General features: G+C 31.6%; 1 protein-coding gene across 4 annotated transcripts in view; it reads right to left on the reverse strand.

Annotated features, from left to right (window-relative positions):
* Positions 1–22,864, reverse strand: part of LOC143056463 (uncharacterized) — a 95,340-nt gene that overhangs the window by 45,362 nt on the left and 27,114 nt on the right. For 3 of the 4 annotated variants that reach the window (XM_076229539.1, XM_076229541.1, XM_076229542.1), the window contains 4 exons: positions 16,547–16,843; positions 13,460–13,486; positions 10,618–11,481; positions 6,744–7,195 (listed from right to left, as the gene is read on the reverse strand). In XM_076229539.1, coding sequence (XP_076085654.1) covers positions 6,744–7,195; positions 10,618–11,481; positions 13,460–13,486; positions 16,547–16,843 — 1,640 coding nt within the window. The remainder of the gene's footprint in view (positions 1–6,743; positions 7,196–10,617; positions 11,482–13,459; positions 13,487–16,546; positions 16,844–22,864) is intronic. The other variant, XM_076229540.1, reaches the window with a different exon arrangement.

Genomic DNA, 22,864 nt, shown 5'->3' on the forward strand with positions numbered 1-22,864 from the left:
GAAATCAGCAGGTACCCCCTCCTGTCAAATCATGTAACAATATTTATATTAGTTTATAACGTCACATCACAGCAAAACTTCCAACTCATATAATACATAAAATGCTACCCCAGATCCACATAAATCATTGTAATTATTATGCCATTTATGAACAAGTACGTGAAATATTACACCACTCATAAATAATCAACAATTTTAGCAAAAATTATCAAGATTTTATGCAAATAATGAACAATAGGTACAAAGGTGTATTTTTTGTAACATAAGGAATAGCTATATAAATTGATTTTAGATTAAATTTCTACAAACTTTGTAACTTCTGCAGGGAAACTTATGTTGCATAATTGATTTGTAATTTGCATGTTTTCAAAGTAAAGGTAATAAGCCTGACAGAAAATTGTTTGATCTTACAAAATACATGACTAACAGCTAAAGCAAAAAAATAATTTCAGCTTGTTTACAAAGAAAAACATCAGAAATGAAATTCCTATTTTTTTGCTTTTTGACTCAATCAATTGTAAATAATGAAGGGTGTGAAATTAATATTTTCATTTTCACTGTTTTTTTGTTTGTAAAATTGAGAATGGAAATTTTCTCTGAGAGGTTTGTGGTAGGTCCTGTTTTGCTGTACTGGCTTCTATTTTAATAATTCCTATAATTGCCTTTCCCTGCAAAATCTTTATTTTTAGTGCCCCTCCTATGGAAGTTTATAACTATTCCATGGCAGCATATGACAGTAATTTTGATTGACAAGGATTGCTAGTTTTCCTGCTAACTGTAGGTGGTTCTCTCAAGGAATAGGGGCTAATACTCCACCAAAGCCAGGTGGGGTTCTCTCAAGGAACAGGGGCTTACTCCACCAAAGACAGGTTGTTCTCTCAAGGAATAGGGGCTTACTCCACCAAAGACAGGTTGTTCTCTCAAGGAACAGGGGCTTACTCCACCAAAGACAGGTTGTTCTCTCAAGGAACAGGGGCTTACTCCACCAAAGCCAGGTGGTTCTCTCAAGGAACAGGGGCTTACTCCACCAAAGACAGGTGGTTCTCTCTCAAGGAATAGGGGCTTACTCCACCAAAGACAGGTGGTTCTCTCAAGGAATAGGGGCTTACTCCACCAAAGCCAGGTGGGGTTCTCTCAAGGAACAGGGGCTTACTCCACCAAAGACAGGTGGTTCTCTCAAGGAACAGGGGCTTACTCCACCAAAGACAGGTGGCTGGTGGTTCTCTCTCAGGGAACAGGGGCTTACTCCACCAAAGACAGGTTGTTCTCTCAAGGAACAGGGGCTTACTCCACCAAAGCCAGGTGGTTCTCTCAAGGAACAGGGGCTTACTCCACTAAAGACAGGTTGTTCTCTCAAGGAATAGGGGCTTACTCCACCAAAGCCAGGTGGCTGCAAGTGGTGTGTAACACTGACAATCAATAATCAAAGAATTATTTTTTTTAACTTTCAGGCAATACATTTTGCATTAAAATATCAATCTTTATTAAGACTGACTTACAGGAGCCTGTAATTCAGTGGTTGTCGTTTGTCTATGTGTTACATATTTGTTTTTCGTTCTTTTTTTACATAAATAAGGCCGTTAGTTTTCTCGTTTGAATTGTTTTACATCGTCTTATCGGGGCCTTTTATAGCTGACTATGTGTTATGGGCTTTGCTCATTGTTGAAGGCTGTACGGTGACCTATAGTTGTTAATGTCTGTGTCATTTTGGTCTTTTGTGGATAGTTGTCTCATTGGCAATAATACCACATCTTCTTTTTTATATTTACAGCAACATAAAACTTATTCTTTTTTTAACTTTCAACATTCCCCTGCTTGATAAATGCTTAAATAAACTAACCAGAGAATTCTGCTGCATTTGAAGTACAAAATGACAAGGAACAAAAGCTTTCAAACGGGCATTAATTCAACATTTTATGTTTGTTACAAGACTACAATAAATAAACATTGTCTTTGTAGCCAACACAATCATTATAGAAGGCTCATATTATTTACCAATTTTATGCTTACTTAACAATGTTGATCTTGCTTTGAAATCCTGTTACTATCAGCTGTAACAGACATACAGTAGAGTTAATTTAAGGAATAATACCAACACACACATTCTTTCTTTGAAAGAAATAATAACTGTTAAAGAGTAATGATTCTCAAATCTTCCATATTATGTGTTTATATTCAAATTGTCAGTCAATATATAGGTATAAGAAGATATAGTATGAGTGCCAATGAGACAACTCTCCATCCAAGTAATAATTTGTTAAAGAAAAACCATTATAGGTCAAGGTACGCCGTCTTTAACACATAGACTTGGCTCACACAGAACAGCAAGCTATTAAGGGCCCCAAAAATGACCAGTGTAAAACCTTCACATAGGAAAACCAACAGTCTTATCTATATAATAAACTTCAATTTTATTTCATTTTGAATTTATTTGTCCATTATGTGAGTTCTGAGCATAAGGATGATGTGGTATCATGCTATTTTTTTTTAAGACAAATGTTCATCCAAGACCAAATATTCATTGAGACTTTAAACAAAATTGATTCAAGATAGAAAAACAAAAACATGACTTTGGCAGGCAGCAACCAATGAAAAGCAGGAAAATTGGTGAATTTTTCCACAGTAGACAGCTTGTGCAATATTTGTATAATTAAGGCTACTTCTCCAAAATATTCATTCAATTAACCTTTAATCATTACAGCTAAGCTTGAAAATCTGTCTAATTTTTTTTTGCTGACATCAATACTTTTGAAACTTTTCTTTGCAGTATATTGCTATATCATTTATCATTGCACCCTATAAAATTAAAGTTATGTTGTATATGTCATAATGATGTTGTTGCTATATACATACAGTAACTTCCTGCAGATCTATCTGTGTTTCCTCAGAGCCAATCTACTGATTGACATTCCAAACTGTTTTTATAGCATTTATGATGTTTTCCAGATAATTTAAATGCATAACCAATAGTTAATATCTCTCTGGATGTATTTTCTGTAATAGTTTTCTGTATAAAATTATTTTTATAGAGAATCTATCCGAAAGTCATTATGTAAGACTATCATTTCTGATTGGGATGACAGAAACTCACTATTTTATTTCTAACCAAGGAAACTATAATGTAGAACAGTTACTTAACTTACAGAATAAGTTGAAATGAAGTGCATTGATAAATCTAGAAAGTTAGGTATTTTATTAAAATTTCAAAATGGATGTCGATTTTTTTTATTAAGTCTAATTAACAATAGAAAATAATCTTTTATGTTTTAAAAGTCCATTTTTTATTGGAAAGATACATGTAGGGCTTATGACATCGTCCTAACGGTCTACTTGTAGTATTTTTAAAGAAAGTATGATTTTATAATATAAAAGCAGCATTTTTTTTCAACTGTTACAACATTCAGATCATCTAAGGAACTTCCGGTAATTATCAAATGCTAATGTTTCCACTTTAATTATACACAACTACTAATGATAGTAATTATTATTTCCTGTTCAAATTTACCTTCTCACACCTTATGATTATTGTTCTTTTTTTAATATATTTCTGAAGGGTGTAACAAGATACAAAATTTGTTTTTAATACACATCATCTACCCTGGGGGTGGGACCATTTAATTACAAAGATTACCTCATAATGGATAGCTATAATAACCCCCTGGGTATAAGATGTTGAGTCGAAAACCAATATTTACTGAAATTTCGTAACTACCCACTTTATGTTACATTGGCGGACAATGATTTAAGGACAATGAATGGTTTTAATATTGACTACTGAACACCACCTTTATAGCTTGTAACACTGATCCTTGGTCAGCGGAATAGAATTTTGACATGTCCGCAGGTTGCCTCTCTGATGGTCTATCTTTTACAGTTTTTCTGATTTTGACACAAGGGAATTTATTGTCCATTGAGATGACTAACCCACTGTGGTATTTGACACAGAAATTTGAACAATAAAATCAACATTTTCTACCAATTTATGAAAATTACTTCATTGTTCGCTTAGTAGAAAAGTAATATCTTTCGTTAATTTATGAAAATTGGTCCATTGTTGGTGTTATGAAGGACTTAGAATATATTGTAGTTCACCTGCCTACCTATTGTCCAGGTATTATACAGGTATAATAATTAGAAATGAAACAATAGTGTCTATCTTATGGGTACAATCCTAGCATAATACATGTGTTATCTGAAGGTCATTGTAATTATTTGCCATTATACTATGCCAGACACAGCATATTGCAGACTTATCCAAATTACTAAGTATATCTTTCATAAACACTGCAAAAAAACTCTCATTACACCCTAAGAAACTATTAACAGTCGTCAATCAGTCCACCCGCTGAATTTCACTAGAGTAATAACTGGATTTTCCTTCATAAAACCCAGTTAAAAACTGGGTATTGGACTTTCAAATGTGAAATTTAATACATTTCTCAATGTTGAAAATTGTTATATAACAAAATTGTAACATTAGATAAATGTTCTAAGGTCTACATGACTTATTTTAGTACCACCCGTTGAATCACTGTACACCATCCATGACAGATGTAGGCCTGTGTACTTTTTAATTATGATTTATATCAGGATATATACAGATCACCTGTCAGTCAGATGTCAGAAAATTTAATTTAGAAATTTATCAGAGAAAATGTCTTAGATATTTGAGTTAAATATAGGTAGGGGTCATAATACCTATACTTCTATAGTTCATTTAAAGTTTATCAAAATAAATATAAGTATCACACTTGGAGCTTAAAGCAAGGCCAAACTAAATAATGGAAATAGTCTGAGGGGGGAATAATCAAGACCCAAGGATGGAACTTCTAAAGATAGGGTAAACCAGAAAATGAAGACTTAATGATGAGGAAGGAAAGGTTGAACAACTACTATCTTACAATGCCAATATTCATGATCTAACAGTTAAAGCATTGTCTGGTGCCCATATACATGAAATCCATTTTAACTTTGTACATTTAAGTAAATATCCAATGGTAGCAGTCCTTTATAATGGTGTGTAGCAAAAGGGCTTGCATAAGGAATTCATTAATGTAATATATATTGAGATAGATATCAATTCAACAGGCAAAACAATTGAATACATAATAAGGAATTTTTAATATTGAATAAATAAATGTAATACTTGGAAAGATATCGATGCAACAAGGGAAAACCAATGAATATCATAGTTCTTTAATATAACTATACATTCTTAGAATAAACTTTGAGGGAAATAGGAATATTTTAAAATAATCAAAAATCTTTTGAATTTGACGTTTTACTTGGTAAAAGATTGTCAATTGGGTGGGAACAGTCAAGTATCTTGTAAACTTAACATAGTTATATTAGATCAATCCTGTTTAAAAAGACGACATCCTAAATGTATTACGTTTGTGGTCAAGATAGACCTACCATACCAGACCTAGTTATATTACCACAATGTCACATTCATGTCAAATAATGAAAACTATATACCACTTGTAATTATAATAATGAAGTATTTACAAAACTCTGATCAAATTTGCCACTTAATGGGTTTTAATTCTCAAGTCTCAGTGTGTAACATAAAGGCAGAAAATTTGTTCTTTCAATACTACAACTCTCTGATTACACTGTAAATAAAATATTTATCACCTCACAATTAGATTTAATTATTGCTAAAACCACTCGTTTTGTTATCGTTTACTTAGCGAGAACAAATTACCCATTTACAAATATTTGAGTTTTATTTTTCAATCTAACTTACAAAATCGGCATTAAAATCTGAAATTGAACCACTAATTGAATCTTTTACTACCCATAATGGATTAAAATTTTACTAAATGAGTCATCCACTTCAGAAATACCCTATGCAGCAGTATTTGAAAAGACTAAAATATATAATCCAAAATTATTTGAAGTGGAAAAGTCCACAAGACATACTGGTATTTCAGAAACACCTTTAAAGTTCTCAAAGTGTGCTATTTTAGTTTCCCAATGAAAGAAGGTGTTCATTGGACAAAGATGTCCCTCTGTAAATATATGCCAAAATCAGCCTTTTTTTGCTTTTATAAAGGGACATAACTGGAGAATATTGAAAGTGATGCCATTTAAATTCCAACTTGATCTCATTTCTCTTACCTAGTTGATAACCATACAGCTGTAGTGACTAGGACTAGAGAAATAATTACAAATACATAACACTAAAACTTCCAAATTATCTTTTCTAAAGATAACATTTGACATTTAACGTATTCAAAATCTATCACATTTTCTAAAGATTGAAATAAGTCAATATTTCATACTCAGAAATCAATTAAAAAGGTATCACATTAAGCAGAATTAAAATAGTTAAATCAATTATTCATATTATAACCCTATCTCTCTTCAACTTATATATATACACCTAATATACCAGAGATCAAATTAATATTAAGTCAGACAACTTGAAAATTCTATTCTTTATAGCAATACATGAGATGTCATAGATACAGCAATATAACAACAGGAAGAATCAAACTAAATCTGAAGGTCAAACACCATTTTTAACAATACAAATAAAGTCCAGAATTCACAAAAGATATCCATAAATTTAACGGAAACTTGTTGCCTCTTTCTGTGTATATCAAAAGTTAAAAGGACAGACACTGCAATTAATTTATATTTTATAGACTTATAAAACTTCTTCACTTAGACATACTGAAGGACAAATGCAACCATATCATGCTTAAGTTCAAGGTCACAATTGCCTTACGACTTACCCTGGACGGTTTTTATCACACATGGCACCTTCGTCAGCATACTCATATGAACTTTCACCTCCATTCTGGTACTTCATTTGACTAGACAAGGGACCAGATTGATACTGCATCTGTAGCTGTAGACCATAGTTCTGCAGTTTCTGTTGCTGACCTTCACTTGATCTTGACCTTGCAACTTGCTGATGAACTTGTGACCTTGAACCATACATATAACAACCAGGTCCATCAAGGTCCACAAATTTATGATCAGCAAAAACTTCACTGTGTGGTCGAGGTTGACGTCGTCTAGGAGAATCTCTTAGATTATCCCTTCTCATTTGTACCCTGTGTTGAGGAGTTAGAGCATCATCGTCCAGACTTGTCCAGTTCTTAGTCTTTCCAGTATGACCATTCTGTACACCGGTTTCTTTAGGGATGGCAGGTAAAGGACGGTTCACCAGGTTGGGATTTGCCTGTCAAACACAAATAAAAACTTTATTCAGAAGTTATATTGATGTATGGTTTCTATTGCAATCCAAAATTTATTTGGACTCAAAGATGGACTCAACATTTCTTAGAAAATATATATAGACCATGCAGTTTTACAATACAATATAACAAATTGATTTGATTAATTTCAACTCCGTGAATTCAGCAAATGTTTTCTATATTAACATTTAAAATTCATCTAGAATATAACATGTTAACATATTTATTACATATTTTGGTTTAATAACCCCATAAAAATTGTAATTTTAACATGAATGCACTTCCACCTTTGTTAAATATACAAACAATACACCTCCAGTATGTCAAATATGTTATAAAAAAAAATCTCATAATTGTGTTAATCACAAATCTCTTGCATTGACTCATTAGAAGTGAATTCTTAACTTGTTGTTTTTTGTGTAATCAAATTTCAATTGCCATCGGCCCAATGTTTTCTAAACTAAAAAAGTATTTAAGCAAAACTGTACAATGTCATTACTATGCAGCTATTACAATTGTCTTATGAGATTTATTATTAGAAAGTGTTAGAAAAACTGCTTTGATCATTCAAATTTGATTACTTCAGATGATAAATACTAGCTACTTTATAAATGAAATAGGATATCAGTTTTTGCAACAAATAAAGGTCTTTCAGGCTGAACTGACTTCCATTTGTCTTCATGAGTGGTTTTTCTGTGGAGTGGAGCTACATGTACATCACTTATCACTACATTTTCAGAACTTTTTAGTTAGTTTGTTTACTGCTTGAACGATACTGATTCTAATAATACGAACAAAGTCATGCCTTTTTTTAGACTTTTCTGACCATGTATGACACATAGTTTTTACCCCCAGTCATTATATGTAAATCTGACACAACCTATACATCTCCTGAATGTGAACATTGACAGGACACAAATGACCAACATCTATACCCTGTTATTACAAAATACCAGACACTCAATGTTCCTCTCACAGCCATGTACTTATTATCAATAACAACAGTGTGTTTTTCTTTTTGTTACTAAACTTTAAAATTTTCATTCTTGTACTTTTTCTCATATATAAGATTTTGAATAATGAACTTGTGATTATTTTCTGTTGGACAGAAATGCTCTTTATCTTTTGAATGAATACAGTCCCATGTTTTAAAATATATGGAAACATAAACTTCCTAATCCATGATCCTCCCTCTGACAAAAATAAATGTTATTAGTGTTTGTATATATATTTGTTTTAAATATGGAAACCAAAATGAATCCTCATCTAACATGTCTAAGGAATCAGTCCCTTCCAATTTGTGTTTTTAATCCAATAGATTGTTAAAAAATGCCAGATTCAAAGGCATTAAAACAGTTATACAATAAGATTTATTTATTTTGTCCATGATTCAAATATATTTATAAAATTCCTGAACCTTTAATAACATTTTTTACATCTATGTTTCACAGAAGCCAAAGAATGCCTTAATGTCAAAATAGTTTGATAAAATTAATTTCTTTTTAAAGCCATTAGATTGAGTAAATGAGACCTTTAAGTGATGGTAAATGGCCCTGAACTAAACATACAGCTATAACAGTACCACAAAGGCAGGACTTTAAACAGTAGGTATGGGGAGAGGTAATGTAGAATGTCAAAGATATAACGTGATAACAACAAGTTATGGATCACTTTATAATTCCATTTCAGTAATATGGCCATTAGCTAAAATTAAATAGTTTCTAAATGTAGATCACTGGAAATGAATGAAGAAAGTCTAGCTCATAGGAACAATGATTGAAAAATTGTAAAAAAAGACTATTGAAATGGCATCTTTCATGATATGTGCGATATAATGCCTGTTCAAGTTTACCCAGGTCAGGAACCCAGAAAGTACATGCCATTTCTTATTGTTTTGCCTTTCAGGGAATTAGGTTTTGGACATATATCTTCGTCAGACTTTCCTTACAAGTTTTCCGTACCATAGGGTTGATGTCTCATTGAAGTATACATCAAATCTCCTTTTAAACATCTACAGATATTGTAATTGAGTTATGAAGCATTGTTTTAGATCAGTTTCTAATGACAGGTTCCTATTGTTGACATATATTGATTTACACAGTCTTCTAAAATATGTTACAAAGAAGATAAATAGGAAAGAGTGGGAGTAGCATTAACTTGATGTTTTATAGATTTTCAAAGAAGAAGTCAGCATAGAAACATACAATATGTCTAAGAAGATGCAAAAGTAATTTTTCTACAGTGACTTTTAATTAAAGATAGCAATATTATTGCCAATATAGTTATTTACAAATGTGTTCTATAGCATAAGTTGAATACATCAGTTGTTATATAATTACATATGATTTGGACTGTTGCTATTTAGATTCTGAAAATGTCAAAGTAATATTCAGAAAGTTATTGTACAGAATGTTTCTAAATGAAATATACTTATTAAAAAAAGAAGCTTAGACTTCAATTTTTTATACATGTATCTTTTGACAGAGGACAATTTGAGTTATCTCCCATATACCACAAATTTCACAATTCACAATTTTTGCCAAAAAATAATTTAACCTTTTCTTTTAGCATGTGGATAATTATACTAGTAACTACAATACAAATATAGAAAAAAAAAGAGGAATATAGTATTGAAAATTGGAAATGGCAGAGTGGAGGTTAAATTCTAATTTTCCATAACTGGATGTAATATCAGAATGTACTGCTCACAAACAGGTTTAATACAACCACCTCCTCCCCAATGTGCCTGTCCAACATCAGGAGCTTGTAGATCAGTGGTTTTTGTTGATGCATGTTTATTTCATAGCAAATTGTATTGTTATAATTCAGGCAGTTAGTTTTCTTGTTTTCTTGTTTTCTTGTTTAACACTTTTCATGTTAGAGTCTTTCAAAGCTGACAATATGTTGAATGCTGTATTGTGACCTGTAATTACTTATATCTTCATCATTTGAAGTCTCATTAGCAATCATATCTCATATCTTCATTTTGATTATAATAAATAATCTAGTATTTCTATAATATGGATTCAATGTCATTCATTGTTACAACAAATTGCATGGATGTCTCTGGTAATTTAAATGTTCAACGAAGTATGAAGAAAGATTATATATATACACATTAATAAACTGTAATAGAAATCAACATAATATAGATGGTTTGGAATATTAAATTTAGTACAAAAATAATGTGTGACAGAAGTACTAATCTTTTAGGCTCGTATGCAAAGTTTGGCCAAACCAGGAAATCCAATATCCATTAAAAATGCAATTTTTCCTCAAAAATGATTGATAAATGCAATGTCAGCACAAAATGGCAATGTCTCACATTTTACTGCATGTCATTAATAACAACCAACAAATATATAGAAATATTTTCAACAGCTATTACTTCTGTATCATTAATTACCTTATCTTCTTCTTTACTGTTCTTTGGTTGTAGATATCCATTAGGATCCTGTATACAGATTCCATGTGATTGGGCAATATCACGGGCAATAGCATGACCGTCATTTAAAAAGCCACGATCAATGGCTTCCTTTAGAGCTGTCACCGGGGAACCTTTCCCTTTATTGGAATTATTTGATTTGTCAAACCGTAACTGAGCTAATGTATCCACCGGTGAATTTCGGGAGTTTGCAGTCTGAGATCGTGATGAAGTACTAACATTATCATATGAACTACGAACAGATCCTGTAGATCTAGTCGGAGAATTCCTCCTTGGTGAACATACTCTCTTGTGAACGGGTGAGCTTTTCATAGTTCGTTCACTCTGACCATTTGAAACTCTCCCTGGTGAACAGATCCTTTGATGTGGTGGGGACCTGGAATTATTCGTGTTAGCATACGAGCTCCTTTTACTTGATGTGGTATTTTGATGTATAGGTGATGTCTGTGGTGTAATGTTACGTTTTGGTCCACTTTGATTAATATATCGTGAATTATTTGGGTAGGCCTCAGATTGTGGCCGTCCAGTTGGCGTTGAATTTGTATATGCCTCCGACTGAGGTCTTCCAGTTGGTGATGAATTGGTATATGCCTCTGATTGAGGCCTTCCAGTTGGTGTTGAATTTATAAAAGCTTCAGATTGAGGTCTTCCGGTAGGTGTAGAATTAACGAAAATTTCTGACTGAGGCCGTGACAAGTTTGATGATGGTGCATCTGATAGTGGCCTTGGTGGTGGAGATGTGGTGGGGGCTGGGCCTGATTGTTGGTCCTGAGGATGATCTAGTCCCGGGGATCTATGTTTTACTCTGTCAACTTGATGTTTGGCCTGTAAAATGACAGGAAAGTGTTGTAAAAGGAAGGTATTAATACAAAATATACAATAATATTAATATTTCTAAAAAAAATAATAATATCAGGCAATAATCTAGCGGGTGACATGACGATTTAAGTTGTCAAGGAATTTGGTTAAATTTAAACTCATGGTGAAGTCAAATCACTAACAAAATCAAATAAAGGGAGACAACTTGGATTTTACAAGATTCACTGGTAATCAAAAATGGTGACTGACAACAAAAAATGAAATTTTTGTAACAACTCAGGATTAATACTGTCGAGATTTTAATGAAATAAATACAACGGTGAAACCTTTTTCATTGTCATTAATATCAACATTTTCAAGGCGCCACAATACCTCATTATAAAAGCAATGTTGGTCAACTGCACCAACTAATATTATTTTATAATCATCTTTGAGCATTCACTCACCATGCATATAAAGGTTAGCTGTAGATATTTGTTTAGAAATAAATACATAATGCAAACATTTGTAAATGGTTTTGCATACAACATTAGGTTGTGCATCAAGGTAAAGGTATCACTCAAGTGTAGTTCAGAAAAAGTATGAGGACTTCTGTTAGAAAGAGAGAGCAATAAAGGACATCCATAGATCATGCTGACAATGTTTCAGATTTTTTAATTAAGGTAATTTGGTTTGCAGCGCTGACTGAATTCACTCATACAGGAATGGTGGAATTAACCAGAGATTTTTTGACAATGAGTTAGCTATACATGTAAGCATTGAAAATAACTTTTTTGTTTTGAAAGATGTTTGATTACAATATAAGCATTCTATACATTACCATGCAGCTTTTTCAGGCAAGCATTTAAAACAAGCAACAGTATTTTAACAAAAAATCTAACAAGTAAAATTTATCATATATTATATAGCTGAAAATGAGAAAGATTTTTATACAAGATTTCTTAAATTCCTGAAAAAACTTAATATCCCAGATTTTATAAACAAAACAGAAATAAAATAACAGGGTTTCCATGTCCCTTGCATTGCACATATTTTATCTATCTAGGGACAATAACTTTTTTATTGTATACAGTATAACATTGCTCAAATATTTTAAACAGGTTTATTAACGAAAGATAAGTTGATCGTCCACCATTAAAGAGCTTTCAAGAGATTTGCTGATATTAACCTATAGTATATGTTTTATAAAAACATGACAGAATTGTACCCTTGAGAGTGCTAACGAGGCCATTTCCATAAATTTAATATTTCCAAGGGCACATAGCTCTTTTTAAAAAGGCCATCAGTCACCCTCATATAACCTATTTAAGGTGAGCCAAACATTTGTTCATCAGTTTAATTTTTTTTTCAATCTAGGGGCATGTCTGGGAGAATTATAGAATAGAAATAATCATATAACTTTTGGATGTATATATATATAAAGTCACAGACAAATGTGTTACTGTATTTACATTTTTGGAAAGATGTTGTGCTGATTCAAAGATATAGTGTTATTAGTTAAGCATTATACAGCAGAAATATTAAGTATTCTGATACTACTTGTATTGACCATTTTTGACAGAATAATTTTCAGAACTGGTTCATGCATGTCCCGAGATTTAAGTGATCCATATAATCGCAAAATAGAAAATCATGTTATTATACTTGGAAAGCTAAAATATTATTTTACAGCCTTGGAAATGCTTATTTTCAAAGGAAAAATAATTCATAAAATATATCTAAATTAAACAAACATTTGTAGACTTAACATATTAAACTTCATATAAAAAGTAAATTTTCAGGTTTATTAATCATATGAAAGCAGATTCAGTAGTGAAGTGCAGTTTATTCTAGAGTCAGCACCCATATTTGAAAACTAATACCCTATTTTTAAAAAATATCATCTACTAAATAAGATATTCAAAACTCTACAAATCACCCTAATCTTAAGTGGGAACTCCTTATAGTACAATAGAACCAGAATACTGTTATATATATATAATACCTGTGTAGGGTACCGGTTCGTTGTAGACTGTAAATTAAGCAGGATAAAAAATCATATCATATCTGCTAAAATATCTTATATAGAATATTCCTCAACTTCTACATGACAAAATTTGTAAGTAATTAGAAAATGTTCCAAGAGAGATAATCCAGGTAATTTATTTACAAGCTTTAATTTTCCAAAATTTTTGTTTTTTTCTCACATCAAGTTTTGAGCTTGTGTTTCATATTTGATTCTGCTGAATCAAAATAATTTTCCTTATCTTTTAGTTTTTAATTTTAGTTTATTTATAGAGAGCAGGTCAACTAACAGTCTAACAGTTGCTGAGATGAGAACTTTCAAAACATTTTGAAAGGTCTATATGGTCCTTGTGGCAATATTAACAATGTTAACTCATAGCATTCTTAGAAGCATACATTGCATGTCATAAGAACAAACAGTTAGACATATTCTAAATTACATCCTTATTATCATGCACAATTAAGGAATTTGCAAAAAAAATCCGTAAATTCCAAATTAAATTGTAGGAAAGCTAAAACAATGAAGAGCTGTGTTAATTACAAAATCTATATGAACCTTTTTCTGACATGTAATATCAGACATTTGAAAATTTCACAATAGACACAAATAAAAGACTTACATGCCACTAAACTGTATTTACTTAAAAGCATGTGGGTTTTTACAAAGAGGACCATTATGTATCATCAAAAACTTATTAAATATTGTACTTCAAACAGTACAGGAAATACCGGATCTATCTAATGACCAACAATTGTAAACTCATTATAATTCTAAAGTGACAAATAGAATGTTAAGAATGTGTATTGTTACAAATTTAGCTTTCGGTTGACAAAGTGTAAATACACATTAAAGATCTATTTCTGTATTTCTTTATTCTTCATAATTTGTTTTAATTTACCGATTTTTTGCTAATAGATTTATAATAACAATAAAAGAATGCAGACAATTTAGACTCAACAGTTGGAACATGCAGACACTGGCAGACGTCATATTTATTAAATATTTATTAAGTAATTTAAATAGACTGATAAAAGGGGGATAACTCAACATTTAACATTGTTCCATAAGTTAACATAAGTATTTTAACAACTTGAAGATAATATAAACATAATTCCCAAAATATTCCCATGCCTGTCAGTATAGAAAGAGCAGATATGCTGACTTATTTATGCAGTCCTGTATAAATATCAGGACTGGAAACAATATTTGTCCACTACAAAACTTATTATTAATGTAATCATCTGTTTAATAACTAAAAAAAATTATAAAAATGTAAAAATTGCTATCCCAATAAATATAAATGCAACCTCAATCTCCTATGATATGTTTTTTATAATACTGATATGATTATTATAATGAAGTGTTACCTCCCCCTTATGACAAGTCAGTGCATACACCACTTTAGGTTTAGCTATGTTCCTGAAAAGATTTTTCATTCAGGACACAAACCTGCTTCAACTCTAAATTTCTAAATTGTATAAAACAGGCTAGTCTCTGGTGGTGAGTTTTCTCATACTCAATTATACCACAGATTCTCATTTTAATAGTCCCAATGTATTTCTCCCTACATTTTGTTTTGTTCCTTGATCAAATTACACGTAATTCCAAAGCATACATGTACACAGATATCTTATGATTTCTATAAATAAAGAAGTTTACGTACGTCAAGTGTTCTTGTTGTCTAGCAGGACTATTTTTGTGGGTTGAATTTGATATTGATACATTCTTGTTGTCTAGCAGGACTATTTTTGTGGGTTGAATTTGATATTGATACATTCTTGTTGTCTAGCAGGACTATTTTTGTGGATTGAATTTGATATTGATACATTCTTGTTGTCTAGCAGGACTATTTTTGTGGGTTGAATTTGATATTGATACATTCTTGTTGTCTAGCAGGACTATTTTTGTGAGTTGAATTTGATATTGATACATTCTTGTTGTCTAGCAGGACTATTTTTGTGAGTTGAATTTGATATTGATACATTCTTGTTGTCTAGCAGGACTATTTTTGTGGGTTGAATTTGATATCGATACATTCTTGTTGTCTAGCAGGACTATTTTTGTGGGTTGAATTTGATATCGATACATTCTTGTTGTCTAGCAGGACTATTTTTGTGGGTTGAATTTGATATTGATACATTCTTGTTGTCTAGCAGGACTATTTTTGTGGGTTGAATTTGATATTGATACATCAATGAATAATTCAAATATTCATACCTAGACTATAAGTATATTTCCTTCAAGTGTAAGGCTAACATGACTTTCTACTATTCCATTGCTGTATAATTTTAATCTGTTCTACGTTACAATGTATCTTAGATGCTTTTCTTTATCTAACTTATAAATGTAAATGATGAAGAGCCTGACATATAGAATAGAAGCAAAATTCATTGTTGAAGACTGAATGTAGACCACCAGGGCACTGAGTCATAAAACTTTACTCAGACCACCAGGGTCCTCAGTCATAAAACTTTACTCACCACCAGGGCCCTCAGTCATTAAACTTTACTCAGACCACCAGGGATCTCAGTCATAAAACTTTACTCAGACCACCAGGGCCCTCAGTCATTAAACTTTACTCAGACCACCAGGGCCGTCAGTCATAAAACTTTACTCAGACCACCAGGGCCCTCAGTCATAAAACTTTACTCAGACCACCAGGGCCCTCAGTCATAAAACTTTACTCAGACCACCAGGACCCTCAGTCATAAAACTTTACTCAGACCACCAGGGCCCTTCGTCATAAAATTTTACTCAGACCACCAGGGCCCTCAGTAATAAAATTTTACTCAGACCACCAGGGCCCTCAGTCATAAAATTTTACTCAGACCACCAGGGCCCTCAGTCATAAAATTTTACTCAGTACTCAGAGTGCAAAATATGTGCTAGAAACACAAAATCCAGTATTTTGATTGATTGATTGATGAGTGTGAGGACAATAATTGTGCTCAAATGTTTTATGACCACAAGTCCAGATGACCTTGCTGTTTCATTAATGTATTCTCCAACATCTCCTCTCTTATTCATACAAGATACTTATTTTCCCTTTTTTTTTTTAAAACCTACCCATAATTTATTATTTTTTCCTGAGATTATGTCCCTATTATCCACTGTATCTTCACTACTTGACTGCCGCCTCATTTCCATGTGTTGTTGAGCTTTCTCAGAGAATGGTGTGGGTGTTGCTATCTCCTGCAGTCGTTGTTGAAACATCTTCTGAGCATGCTCCTGGTATTCTTGATATTTCTGTTTCTGTTCGACAAGCTGTTTCTCTATCAGTTCGTTAAATGTTGGTTGTTTAACTCTCTGTTGTGCATATGCCATTTTAAATGCATTACCAATCAAAGTGTTTAGTTCTTCTGCCTGAAAATATATATGTATGTAAAATTTAAAATCAAATAAAATTAACTTTTCTGAGCAGTGAAGCGGCCTAAAGATTACATTAATTTGCAGTCAAAACTAAAAACATTGAATTGGAAAACAATAATAAGCATTGGTTAAACCACAACTATGAACAAAGGAAGATAACTCTTATCTAAGTTTTCTTTCCTAAAATTTAATAAAAGGAAATGGAGAATTAATATGTCAAAACATTCTGCAATTCAAAATGTTGGCTTTTTAATTAAGTTACAGATTGATAGATAGATAGCGGATTTTGCCCTTGCTGTCATTCAATCCGCACCATTGATACAAAATGAATGCATTAGAACTATGGTTTCACACATAAACATTATATCACAACTTGAATATCTGTGTGTTTACGTCATTTATATATTTCTTGAAATGTGTATTGATAGGTTGTATGAATGGAAATGGGGAATGTGTCGTACATTTTCATTGAACTAGTACACATTTTGTTTAGAGGCCATCTGAAGCCAGCCTCAGGGTGTAGGATTTTCTCTTGGTGTTGAAGACCAATTGATGGCCTTCAGATGTTTTCTGTTCTTTGGCCAGGTTGTTGTCTATTTGACCCATTGCCCATTTCCATTCTCAATTTTATAGAATGTGGTCTTCAATGCACCATATTTCGTTCGTCTCAAAAGTATTGATACAGGCTGGTAAATTGAAAACTATCAAGCCAGCCACATTACATAAGTGTTTTGAAACTTTTGATTGGATGACGTAACAATCCTAACTCCACAATTAACTTAATTAAGTCCTCTCTCCATACCTTTCTCCTACATTTGTTTAATTATTATATATCTATATTCTGATAAACCTTTGTCAATACAATGGTATACAGAAGTTACATGTAATAAAAATAATAAAAAGCACTTTTCTCCTTCATTTGTTATTGTGACCATGACCAAACACAATCTTCTTGCTACCACATACACTAGACAATCAGAGTCGCTGCCCGTGAACTTTAAATAAAACTTTAAACAAAGTATTTAATTCTTTCTCTTATATACTTTTTTTTAAATAAATAAAATAGGAACAAAATTCCCTGTAGTATATATAATTACTAAATAACATAAGTTTCTAATTGAGTCACATGTTATCAACCGACTAAAAGCATTGAGTTATTGTGAAGGTTGTAACACCCCAAACTAACTAACCTATGCACTAAGTGTGCATGATAATCATATACATTTCTACAGGTTCTGAGAAGACCCCTACCAATTAGTTTTACATGATGTGCATGTGAAGAGACAATTAAATCTGTTTTCCCCTAACCTAATGACATGTGTCTCATATTGATCTTACAACTAAATGAAATTTGAACTGATATAATTGATTCAACGCTCTGTTTAATTGATTCTTAAGTCATTTAAAGACAAAAGATTTCACATTAGGAAACACTTAACTTTTAATTACTAAACATTCCTTGGATGTACAACATATCTTGTAAAACAATTCCATGGTTAAGTGTTAAAATGAGAAGATAGACTGTATATATGTTGGCTTATAATATTTGGCTTTATGCATCAAGCAATCAGGCTGTGTGGGTATTCCCTCAGTCAGTTCCTAATCAAATTTCAATTTCCTGATCTGGAGAAAATATATTTATATAAAACTTTTCAAAGTGAATATCTTCATCAACAGGGAATAAGTTACAAGTTTGCAGTTGTAAATCTTTCCTTGTTAATATGCCAGCACCCACCACAACACAATTCATATATATTTCTGCTAATTATTAAAGGATTGCAAGAAACTGATACATTTCTTTGGTTGTTAATTTACATTACAGTATAATGAATTGATTTATCTCTCATATGTTACATAACAGACTAATTCTGAAGATTCCTTTTATTTGAAATAACAATGTTTCGTTAATTTGTTTATTATAGTAATTTATTAATGCTTGAATTGCTTGAAAGAAAAGAAAATTGCCTAAAAATATCTAAAATGTAATCAGTGGGGATGCAATGCCTCAATAGAAGGCAACCCCACAACCCTCTTGATTGCAATTTTTTTATATAAATATATCATAGGTTTTTACTATATATATATATATAGGGAAGAATCAAAAATTTGCGAAAGCAAATTTACAGATCTAACATTGTTGGGTTGATGTTTAGACTAGTTGTATATATATAAAATATATATATATATATATATATATATAAAGTATAAAATCTTCCAAGATGATCTTGCCACTTACCGTCTTCTATTATTGGGAATTACTTGCTCCCTTTTAAAAATCCTGACCATGTTCCTGATAATATACTTAAAAAGACAGTAATCAAATTGAGAAGGGAAATGGGGAATATGTCAAACAGACAACAACCTGACCAAAGAGCAGATAACAGCCAAAGACCACCTAGCAAGAAAATTCCGCACCCAGAGGTGGTCCTCTGAAGCTGGCCCCTAAATAAAATTGTGTACTTCTCTAGTGAAAATGCCTAAATGGATGTCTGTGACACTTCAACTCCAAAATATAAATGAACTAAAATTAAAAAAACATACAAGACTAACAAATGCCAGAGGCTCCCAACTTGGGAAAGGTGCAAAAATGCGGCAGGGTTAAATATGTTTTGTGAGATCTAATAGAATTAATAACACTTGACTTAAAAATTCATTTGGCCTTTTTATGATGAGCCTTTTATAGATGAAACATATGTATTACAATTTAAAAAAGTTCATTTCAAAGATTCTCATTAACATAGCAGTAATAGTAGATCAAATTCTGTGTTGTATTATCTAATATATACAAGTACCATATATGTACACATTAAAACATTATGTGGAATATCTACTTGGCAGTGTTATCAGAACCTACCTTTTTCCTTATTCCTATTTCCTCCTTATCAAATTCCAAATTCCATTCAAATAACACTTTATCATTTACAAAAATAGACCTTTATAATCTAATATTTACTCTTTCTCTTTTCAAAAATAAATGAATAATTTCTATAAACCTGGATAAAACATCATACCTCGATTAATCTTTAAATAAATATTAGATATAAATTATAATTCATTGCCTAATCAACCTTTCCTATATAAACATATTTGTAGGACAAATCACTGTCATAGAGATCAAGCTGTTCATTTTAATTTTTAAAACTGTTTATTTTTGTATTTCGATCGCTTATAGAATCTTAATCGTTCTACAATGTATGTTAATCTTCAATCCATTGTCTGAATGCATTTATCTCCCTTTATTGAGGGTGACTGGCGGAAAAGATATGGTCAGTAAGGTCTTCTTCTGACCTACAGTTAGACCCTTGTCAAAGTGGGATCATGTCTAGTGTACTGTGCAGTATGTACAAATATACAATGATGTCTGGTCCTAATGGGGACATTAAATTCAATGTCTACTGTCCCAATGTCTACTGTAAAGAAAGGTGCCATGGTCTATGCACTGTAAGAAACTTTGCAACAACTCTTTGAGGGGTCAATCAAGTCGCCGGGTTGTAAGGTAACATTTCTGTCCCTATCCACAACAATGACAACATATACCCTCACTTTCTCATTGCAGTCCTAATTTCACCAACCTTCATCCTGGATGGCCACTATCACAGGACCTACCTGTTGTATGTATTGTGAATTTGTTTTGGTCCTGAATATGCATGAAATATTTGCCACTGGAAGTTAAACAAACAACAACCAATTATCAATATTATAATATTTACTAACAATTAAACAAATGTAAACATTGACTTTGAATGTTTGACAGTGTATTGCATATATTTGATAGAATTTTAATAAAGACTCACCAGCAAAATTTGAAAAAGTAAAATCCTCCAAAAATGTTACAAGTTTACAATTAATTTCACCTGTAACTTCCTGTGCAGGTAAACCTTTACAGGTAAAACAGGGTATGATAAATGACATATGATATATGGAAAACATTATTATATGTCAAAAAAATTCTGTGCATACTGTGTCATGCTGAGAGTTATTATGGTGGATCAGACAGAATAGAGGGAGGAATGTAATTAATCCATAGACTATGAAATATACACCTGTAGGGGTGTACTTGTGGCTATATGCTAAGTCAGCTATATGTATTAAGAGTTTTTCATTTAGTCTAATATATTGCAGGTGGGTATTAGAAGAATGTTAATTTTTTGTTAATTAAAAAAAAAATCAACATCATCAACCTTGGCTTGAGCTTATATAATCAGGCAATACAATTACATAGCAATTAAGAGTTATAAAAGTTATAAAATATACAACCATTAAAAACATGTCAAGAATCCACGGTCACAATTTATATTAGCATCTTTATCATTTATTATATGCCTTTTTAGATAGACAGCTCACATATTGTCAACTAAAACATTGAATTAATAATAATTAATATAATCATATACTGATATATATCAATTTATTGGTGAAAGATATAAACAACAAGAATGTAGGTGTTCATAAAACAGGGATGCCCCCCTCACACTACCACTTTCGGTGATCAGTGAGTGGATCACAAAATAGAAGTTGGGCAAAAAAAAGATATTCTTCACTCAAAAGAATTGCATTGATACATAATCTTAACACTGTCCACCTGAAACAGCCCTTCATCTATCCCCATTCTGAAGCAATCATGTGTGCATAAATAGATGGTAGATTTCTCCTGTGCAGGGTACAATTTGGAATATTATATGTCAATATAAATTGGTTGATTGTGGCAGAGATAAAAATCTGCTATAAGTTTTAAGCACATAATCCTGCACATTTATAAATATGATTGTTTAAAATTTCTAGAATTCAGGTCAAGTTTACCCACCAATTATGCCCTAGACACAATATGTTTAATCCTATAATAACATGTTCATCAGTTAAAAGATGTCCTTGGGGTCTCTTATGACCAACATATGGGCAGACAAACATTTCTTTAGCTTTTACATCACTTTTCTCCATCTGAAACCCTCTCTAGTATTAAAAAGATAACTATGATACTTCAGTAAAATTTAAATCTGACAAAGGATTTTGATAAAAAAGGTTGTCCTTGAATTACATCTTAGTTTCTTACAATCTCTTTGTTTTTTAAGGTAAAATCAATTGCTGTAATCCAATTGTTAATGTTTACTAACTTTATATTAACATATACATGTACATGTATTAACATTATTGAGATGTTCCCTATTAATACCAGCTGAACTTCTACCGATATTTCTCAAGGTAAAACAGTCTTAAGTTAGGATAGTCCAATGAATATTAATTCAGTTTCTCAAAGTGAACATCTAAATCGTACTTTTTATACTTTTCATTGATCCGTAGAACTATTTATATTTTATGATTAACATGTATTCACTGCACTGGAGGAGATGTACCACCATTCAAACAAATCAGTTATAGATACAAAATGTAAAATCAATCTAACTATCAGCTGTTAAGACAAGCCTTTATGACTTTGTTCATCAGGTACACTTATAAATAAATGCTTTTGTAATTTATTATCAATGTTCATTTCATTTGATTTTACTGCTTTGAAATATTTAGAAAGAATTTATATTTTCATAGAACAGAGAAATGTTTCAGTTTATTTTGTCAAGTTAACAAGTTATTTCAAAGAACTTCTCTTATCTCTTAAATGAAATGAAAAATAACAATAATTTCTTCAATTATATTTTATTCCTTTTTGACATTGCCCTTTCCAGTTCACACTAAGTAATACTTCAGGCACACTTATAACCTTTCCACATTACTATTTTAAGCATCACTTTCCAAGAAAACAAAGGAGTCTATAAGCAACCTACTTTATTCCTCTTAAAATTTGTAAATTTTGGTATATATATTGAATAAAATCTAAAGTCTGTTTGACTTTTTTAAATCAAGTGTATCTTTTGATTAAAGTCATTGGATTTTGTGTCATACTTTTCTCAACGACACAAATATGCATCTTCCTTTTAATCTGCTTTTTCAAATGACAAACTTCCTACCAAAAATATCATTACATACTTGTGTGTACTTGGACTACATAACTTCCTCATGTAT

The sequence above is a fragment of the Mytilus galloprovincialis genome, chromosome 13 (assembly GCF_965363235.1).
Source record: "Mytilus galloprovincialis chromosome 13, xbMytGall1.hap1.1, whole genome shotgun sequence".
Classification (NCBI taxonomy): domain Eukaryota; kingdom Metazoa; phylum Mollusca; class Bivalvia; order Mytilida; family Mytilidae; genus Mytilus; species Mytilus galloprovincialis.